Source organism: Paralichthys olivaceus, chromosome 6 (genome assembly GCF_024713975.1).
Source record: "Paralichthys olivaceus isolate ysfri-2021 chromosome 6, ASM2471397v2, whole genome shotgun sequence".
Classification (NCBI taxonomy): domain Eukaryota; kingdom Metazoa; phylum Chordata; class Actinopteri; order Pleuronectiformes; family Paralichthyidae; genus Paralichthys; species Paralichthys olivaceus.
In genome coordinates, this window is record NC_091098.1 from 11,599,459 (window position 1) to 11,608,332 (window position 8,874).

The 8,874-nt window shown below is 37.3% G+C and overlaps 1 protein-coding gene across 4 annotated transcripts; it reads right to left on the minus strand.

Annotated features, from left to right (window-relative positions):
- Nucleotides 1-545: 545 nt before the first annotated feature.
- Nucleotides 546-8,292, minus strand: rer1 (retention in endoplasmic reticulum sorting receptor 1). Of its 4 annotated transcripts, none has more exons than XM_020089410.2 (8): nt 8,153-8,292; nt 6,559-6,640; nt 6,080-6,184; nt 4,647-4,743; nt 4,140-4,218; nt 3,149-3,284; nt 2,511-2,565; nt 546-1,080 (listed from the first exon to the last, which is right to left on the minus strand). In XM_020089410.2, exons 2-8 carry the CDS (start codon nt 6,637-6,639, stop codon nt 1,070-1,072), a joined length of 564 nt encoding a protein of 187 aa, XP_019944969.1. In that variant the 5' UTR covers nt 6,640; nt 8,153-8,292; the 3' UTR covers nt 546-1,069. The 4 variants fall into 4 exon arrangements, with proteins under 4 accessions (XP_019944969.1, XP_069382762.1, XP_019944966.1 ...); XM_069526661.1 differs by lacking the exon at nt 8,153-8,292 and adding an exon at nt 7,615-7,799; XM_020089407.2 differs by lacking the exon at nt 546-1,080 and having other exon boundaries at nt 2,001-2,565.
- Between the last annotated feature and the right edge of the window lie 582 nt (nt 8,293-8,874).

Consider the following 8,874-nt stretch of genomic DNA (forward strand, 5'->3'; position numbering starts at 1 on the left):
TCGCAGTTTACTAATCAAATGCCACCTCTAATTTGTCTTGCCTGCCATAAGTTATGAGACACTGGTGACACCTGCCTGAGCCTCTGTGATTATTTCCATACTCTTGAGGTGCAATAAACGGTTCAAGGATAATTTACAAATCAGTATGCAAAAATCCTCCTGCAGTGTCAAGCTACTACTGGTAAGTTAAATGCCTCTGTCATGAATAAGTCTGGTCATCCAGTAAATTACATGTTTCTCCGTATATCTAAACAACCAAATGCAGTTAAATCTAAGATATATTGTGTGACAGGTATAAAAAATTATGAATTATGACTGTTTAACATTTATGGGAGACACTTTTTTTTTTTTTTTCCTCCATGTGAAGCACAGGGCTAAACAATAATACTAATAGAGGTAGAGCAATTCAAGAAAAAGTCCTTCTTGAGTGTGGAAAATGTCAAGTTAATTGTCAAAATTACTGCAATGGATTTGACGAGAGGAAATAGGTGTACTGACATCTTGGATCTAGAATACCCACAAAACATGAAGCCAAGACACTGACATACTGTTTGAAGGGACACATCTGCTTTAATGGCATTTGGAGTGAAAAAAAATTACACTTGAGCTATTAAAATCAATTTTTAATAACTGTAGCACAAGAAAACAAGAACATGCAATTCAATGAGAAACATGTTTAATCAATCAAATTTAGAATGCATTTAACCAGTTCTGCTTTTGTCAATTTCAACTTAAATGGATTAAAAATAATAATACAGGAAACAGGAAAACAGTATGGTGGTTGAAAGAAAAAAGAAAAATAATAATAATCTAAAAAAAAATTCTTATTTTAAAATATATATATATGTATATACAAATCCTCCAGACAATCATTTGAAACAAACTTTTTACAGGAAAATGTTTTGATCCCTTACTACAGTGCTGATCATAGTTTATTAATGACAGATAATCCCCTGCATTCTGATAAAAATGGGAAGAAAAAAAAAATCAACAGGTTTATAGAAAAGAAAGTGTGATCGTCACCCACTTCATCCATTTGTTATAATAAAAGCTCTCAATCTCTGTTTTCTTATGTTTCCTCTGCAAAAGAAAGAGAACAACAGTTTGCTTGGAATGACTATATTTACCAAAACGTTTTTTTATCAAAGTAAACACAAATGATCAAGGACTACAACAGCTCATCTATACAAACCGAATGAACCCCGGACTTTGAAACACAGATGGGTAAATGCTTCAAAGAGAGGTGGCTGGGGTAAACGTGGAATTGCTTTGTTATATTGTAAGATTACACCTTGTTAGGAATTGGACTTGAATACTGGAACTTTGAGGACAATATGTTTAGACTAATTATTCACAAAATGGTGTAAAAATCTGAGGTAAAGCAAATTCATTGACTTGCCGTTTCAAGCTAAATGCCCCATACGATGAATTCAAAAATTTGGTTTACAGGGGTGCTCGATGACACAGTATCCCATCTGTTTAACTCAAAGGCGAAAAGGTTCTAATAACTGAATAAGAGGTGAACTACAGACTATAGGAAACTAAATGGGTTGGGGGTTAGAGACATTTGCCCTGAAATATGCATTCAGTGTTGTGATGTGTGGCTGAAGATTCGAATAAAGTCAATGATAATTGTCCATACTGATCGCAATGTAGTGTGGGCTGCATAAAGAACATTAACAGCCAACCCACGATTTATTTAAATCAAGAAAGATTAATCCTGACTATTATCATCGATTAATTATTATAAGTCTTCTGTCCTGAATGCATATTCAAGTGTAATGTGACTAACTTTCTCAAAGCGTATGCATTTAGACATGAGGACAACTGGCCGACACACTTAAACCAGCTGCACATTTGTCACAAAAGATTAAATGATTTCAATTTAAAGATTGCTGCATTTCCTTCAGATTTTTTACTATACATCTAATCGTGTTATTTTGCTTTTAACACTACTGACTTTCAATATATAAGGTGTTACAAATAAGTAGGAACTGATATATTATTCAAAAGTTGGCAGATTTATTTCAGTTGGGTATAAGGACATGGACTGGAATCACCATAATTAAGGAAACAAAAACAAAAAAACAATTCAACCAAATAAATTCACTGCAATTTTTTTATATCAGTGTAGATCCTTCTTTATGAATTTTATACTTACCCCATTGGGTTAAAAATACAAAAGGCAACACTGAGTCAGATCTCACCTACTAGTGAACAAATGCAAAATAATTCTAAAATGAGGATTGGTGTCCTCAAAAGAAAAAGAAAAAAGGCTAAATTCCCAGACTAATCCATATTGTCATATCCTCATCAAACACCTTGAACCATGGATCAAAACTAGTATTTTTCATGTTATGTTTTCATTACTGTTCCACTTACAAAAAGAAAACATATCTCTAACCCATGTCACTCCCCATCAGCTGTGAATGGCAGATTTCAAATGAGAGGGAGGGGAAGACTAAGTGGGAGTTTTTAACTAGCAAAAGCTTTCCCTGTGTCTTCCTTGCCTTTGTATGTCCTCTTCCCGTGTGTGAAGGGTAGGTATCTGTACTTGACCATATGCTGGAAGAAGTGGAGAAAGAAAACAAGGAGAATTAGTGACAGGTATCTGGGTTTGCACAAACATTTTTACAATCATATACCATGTGATGGATAGAAGGAGTTGATGCTTTAAACAAGGTATTCAGGTCTTCAAACTAACTGAATACTAAAGGTGAACACAATAAGAAAAATACCTGTACAATATAAAGGATTCAAATAATATATCCCTTCAAAAACATGAATGTGACTTGTGGTGCATCTAAGGATGTTCATCATTAACTATTTAAACATGAACCGACTATAAGAATGTTGCCCGACTCATAGTATCGGTCAATGCATTCCTTGGACATCGATACAGTCTGAGCAGGTATCCCTCACCTTTTTCTGACATTTTGAACAACCAAATTCAGAGCTAACATCTATGGGGAATGACAAATAGATCTGACGCCTTTCTCAGTGGGTTATTGGTCTAAGCCGAAAAACAATACTTAGATGAACTGCAGTGCTTGCATTACACTGCTGTGACTCCATTACATCCACAATGTCATTGTAAACAGTGCGTATGTGTACTGTATGTTTCAGGGAGTGAGTGTACACGTTTTACCTTGATCTGCCTCTTCATGGTGATGCAGAAGAGCATGATGAAGTACATTACAAGTATAGGCCAGAACACTGGAACGTTGAAGGCCTCAAAAAATGTGCAGATCATGGCGATGACGATGCCTTTTGTCGCAGAATGCCTAGAAGAAAAGAAAAAAACAAATGACCAGTTAAAACAGTGTTCCTCTTATCCTTTGTGACACAGAGAAAGCACAAGTCGCCTTCATCCTTAACTCAGTTATTCTCTGAACATGTTCAGAACATGAAATAACAAAAACACAAATGCCACTACTTTTGTCAGTAAGGCCAAAAGCTTGGTGACTAAAATGTATATATACCTATGTTTTATGATATTTTATTAAACTAAATAAATGCCTTAAACTATGATAGTAATCTCAAAATTGTAAAATAACCTGGTATTTTCTATTTTTATGTCCAATCTTTTTGACAGCGCAGCGATTAGCCACATTGAAAGAGGAACCCAAGATTGTCTTTTAATACACTAAACAAATGGCTATTGCAGAGTGACTGATGCAAAGCCACTCCACTCTCTTCCTGTATTTGTACACAGGATGATGCAGAATATGCATAAAGACAGGACAAACCAGGTTAAATACAAAGTTTAAATGGTACAACACAAATAAGTATGGCTTTGCTGATCGATTAATAGCTTGTTCTTTGAACATATAACTTTTAGAATGGATTAAAACTGCTCGAAGATGTTAACTGGTGCTGTAGCAGTCTTTCAAACACTTCAATTCATAATCAATGTTTTAAAGACAGAAGTTTATCTATGGAGAATATGAATGATATAGACCTTATCACATGGTGTCACAAGCAAATACACATAATCTACCCCCATATCTGCTACGTGCTTTTACAAATGAGCTCTGCATGACCTAACCGTGGACCACACAAGTCATTTGAAAGAATATAATTTGCAATATCTGTGGATGGAAAGCGATAGGTGCCCAGACCACGAGTTGGACTCTCACCAGAATTTAAATTCAGGCAACCTCCTGATGAAGGGGCGAAACTCCTCGTTCTGCTTGGTAGGAAGGGATGGGCCCTCATCTGCAGGAAATATGTTACCCAATGATGTGGTGGTTAATAAAAATCATGCAATCACGACTGAGCATTTAGACAATTTTAAGAAACCTTTTGAGATAAAAAGTATAATTTTGCTTGAGAATTTTGTAGAAAATATATTTACTGTGGAACTGAAATTAGTAATTGACATGTTTACATCAGCGTGTCTGGTGCTATGACATTCCATTTCCTGTATTCTGTCCTTTGGACAAATGTATACACTATGAACGCATTTGCAGTAAGTAAACAGAGGTGATGCACACCTGTATAAAGTATGAGAACTTTGATGTTTTATGGACTGATATGTGAGGTAAGTTCAACATGACAAAATCCTGAATAAACGGACAGATAATATACAAAGAAGTGCCATGATCACATACAAAAAAATATCTGATTCATTTTAGTCAACTTGCCTTCGTCAAGCATTGAGGGATCCACTTTTGGCGATAGAAAAGCAATGAAGAGGTTGAGATGGTAGATTCCCAAAGCATATGTTACTATATACCATCCCTGAAAAGCAGCAGAGGAACATCACCACATTAAAATAATTTCTGGGAAGCAAGTAAACATGGATGTGAAGCTGTGTTAATGGTAGTTAAACACACACAAGCAGGAACATTTTATGGAAACAACACAGAGAAATTTTAAACACATCACACATTAGACAATTGAGTCCCATAACAACTGTTAACCCAACATCAGCAAGGAGCATCAGCCCCACAGAAAGAGTCAACAGTTACTGTTCACTTGGAGCATCCCCTAAGGAGGTGACACGGTTAAGATCAGTTTCAATGTTAATAAAATCCTTTAAGGAGCATACTAAATTCTTGCACACATATACTAACCTCGCTAAAACAATGGCTGGAACTGCCTTCTTCTCTTTGGTAAAGGTGTGATGTCAGTGATGATGATGCTACTTGCAGAAGGTTTTTAGCCCCAAAAAAACTACTCAAACAAATCCTCACCTTTGTTAGTGGCATGCATGACATGCAGAAACAGAAATTCCTCCCTTGTGTCAAACTCAACAGAGACCTCATCGAAAAAAATGTCTGGTTGCAATAACTGTCCTTCAGAGTTTTTTCAGTATGTTTTGCTGTATCAGTAATCTGCACTGCAACAGTTCTTTGTGACTAACTGTGAATTTGAAACTATTTTACTTTGTTTGGTTCTAGCAGCTCCACATTAGCAACAAGGCTCCTTCATATATTTTCCTTCTAGAAAAGGTTTATTTTCTTTTAGCTCACTCACCACATAAATTGCATGCATCATATTGTCTCTTTCCAAAAGTGTTGTTAGATGACGTGAAAAATCCAGCCACTGAGTGTTGCTTTGTCCACAACATGACTTTCTATAACATAGGCTGTGCCCCAACAGGCATATAGCCTGAAGGTACTACACTGGACATGTGAATCTACTATTTTATATAACTTTCTTTTATTGTAAAACTTAAATTGCTATCAAGAGAATGTCTGTGCATTTTGAATTGCGTTTTTAAATTCATGAATGGTTTCGCAAAAGGTATTCGGCCTGGAGGTGGGAGGTTCCTCACCCGTGCCCTAGGCTAATCGTTCACATTTCATGAAAATCAACAAATGTCAAACACAATGACTTAAATATAATTCAACCCAGAACAACAACACAAACTACATGTTACATAATTAGTAAATGAGAATAAACACCTGTCACTGTGACCAAAAGGTGACAGTTTTATCTTCACAAAGATCAGAAATCAGTTACCGTGATGCTTCCATTACAACTACTTACAATTCCCATGGCTTACATTTACTGACTTCACCTGAGCAAATAACAATATAGTATATCTGAAAAAACAGAAAGGAAAGATTACCTGTAGTATATACACTCTGATCATGTAGACAGCAGTAAGTAGTAGAGTGGATGCCCATCGCACTGCATAGAATGGAGTTGACTTGTCTAGCCATGACTGATAGACCTGTTCCACGATATACACAAAGGAAACAAAGAGTAGCCATCAGAGAAAAACATCTACGAACAAGTAAGATATAACCTTAGATAAAACACGTTTGTCTGGTTCACTTTGCAGAAATATTAACAAAAGACATAACATCTGCTCTATGACATTCGTATTTCTACAGACTGTAAAGACAAATATTCCCTAACCCTGGGACCTTTGTATCTCTCTGCCCAACTGTTAAATACACTTACGATAGTTTAAGCATAACACCCCTTTGACTACAAAGCTTGAGGAAAAAACTAGAGTGGTTATTTCAATATTTAGCACCAAATCTGAATATTTAATCTTGTTATATCAAGTTAATAAGACTCACACATCACACAGTCACTCACCTGTCCAACCCGTGTGAAGAAGGCAGCGACTACAGATGGTTTCCCATGGATCGACTCCCCAACACTGTCCCCTTCTGACATTCTACAAACAAACAGAGCATTTTGATTAGTTGTAGAAGAATATAACTTACCTGGCTAGTTTGACTGAAACTGATCATTTGTCGCTGCAGGGCAGCATCATTATCTAGGATGCACAACTCTAGTATGTCCCACCCTTCGGTATACAGAGGCTGGAATTTCAAGTTTGTAAATCAGCAAGTTGGAATTGTCTACATCCAACATAGTTTTTTGTTAGGGGACAAGACAAACATTAGTTTTTTGTTAGGAGAAAAGACACATTATTATTTGTTAGGAGACAAGACACACATTCCAACATTCTCTGGCTTTATCTATAATCACAATCCACGTGAGCAACATGATTTGATGCTTGAAGCGGTCACAGAGAGATGAAACAGCAGACAATGACATGGATGCAAGCAGACAGACACACAAATCATCCATCCATTAAGACTCGTGAAAAAGGGAACGCGCGTCTGAACTGTGTGACCAGCTAGTGGCAGTCTCTGTGTGACATCACCTGATGAACTAAATCTACAGGAGCTGCTCTCTTGTATCTGGAGATCAGAACGATAACCAGCTAAAGGAAACGAGAACACGATCTAATAGTGGCTCTGTGGACACGCTAACTGGCAATGGTCACACATCTCGGCTACTTTCACACAGGGACGAGAGCTCCATTGATTTAGAAACGAGTTGATCGTGAATCTTCTATGTGACGTTGTCATGAGTTGACCACCAATTACAACGTGTGGTGTCATGTTACACACATTCAAACGTTATTCGTAAAGATATATTTCGACATGTAGCGTTAGCTGAAAAACGGCAAGATCGTGTTTAACTGTTCGTTGTTGGGGCTAGCTAACGTTAGCAGCACAACTAGCTAACAATCTGAACAATCCGGAAGGCAGCTAACTGGTGATATTTTAGGAAACACACACGCCGAGAAAATGGCGACATCGCTATAATCGACACAAATAAAGCAATAATTGTTATTACCGGTTTGTCGGTTGTATTTGTTAAAATGACCGACGTTAGCCGACAAATTGGCCCTAGAAATAGCTAACAAGCTATCTCACTGTACATTGCCCTGTCGCCCAAATAACCCATTAGTATGGGTGATGTAGTTTTAGCCGAAGCTTCAGTTAACCCCATACCGTCCTTAAATGAATCCACGAGACTACACTTCCCACAGCTCACCCGTGCAGTACATAAAACCCGAGCAAAAATAAAATGTAGTTCGTGACTCGCGTTCACTCCATTGCAATTTAACTGTCTTTGGAAAACATTGAACTACAAGTCCCAGCATCGCGTTTGATAATCTGACAACTCACTTCCGGAGGTTCGGTACTACGCTGCCGACAGCTCCTCGGCTAGCCGTCCAGCTCAGGCAGAAATCTAACTCAACTCCAGAAACCGCGTCACTGTTTAACGATACCGAATCTGTTCTGCGTGTGTCCTGGTTTCAATGTCTCTCTGTGTCTTTGGGGTGTGTGTGAAAATCAAGTGAGGATAATCAATGGCGCTCCTCTCTTACCTGATGCGGCCGCTGATGTCACTACCCGGCTCTACCTAGCTAGCTAAACTAGCCACCTCTCGAGCAAACTGGTGTGAACACGTCAGTACTTCCGCTAGGACTCGAACATACGCCAGGCTGAAGAGTCGATCCCCGAGAACGACGAGCTGCTGACACTGATCACGCCACAGAGCGAATATAAAAAAGGGTTAGGGTCTCACCATAGACTGTTTAAAAAGGGTTAGGGTGGTTTTTATGTATCAAACTCTTTTTAACCGTTTTGATTTAAAACCGTGATATGTTATGACTAGTTTGTTTTATTTTGTTGAGGATTTTATGATGGGTTTGTTTTATTTTGCTGCCAATGTAAAGCACTTCGCAACGTGGATTTTGAAAATTGCTCCATGAATAAAGTTTGTCATTATTATTATTTTTACCTGATATCTTTATGTTTTGTGCATTTATTAATAGTTTTGTGCCACTCTTTTACTTAATAACTAATTTGGCTCTGTGTGCCATGCATACACATTCCAATGTACCTGTATTGTCTTACCTGTGCAAATGGAAATAAACATCAAGCAATCTTATCCATCTTATCTATCATAATTCCAATGCATGTCTTATAAAATGCTGCAGGCATTAACCCCATGTGTGATGATTAACATAAATATCAATAGGAATAAAACTCAGACCAGTGATTAGTCTTGAAACTTTTTTGACTTCAATAAAGAGAGACATTAAAA

Excerpts from the sequence above, each read along its gene's own strand:
- rer1 (XM_020089407.2), bottom strand. The coding sequence starts at position 6,639 with ATGTCAGAAGGGGACAGTGTTGGGGAGTCGATCCATGGGAAACCATCT. Across the intron at positions 4,744-6,079 it reads TCAGAGTGTATATACTACAG|GGATGGTATATAGTAACATA; the intron begins GTAATCTTTCCT and ends GCTGCTTTTCAG. Across the intron at positions 4,219-4,646 it reads TCCCTCAATGCTTGACGAAG|ATGAGGGCCCATCCCTTCCT; the intron begins GCAAGTTGACTA and ends TATTTCCTGCAG.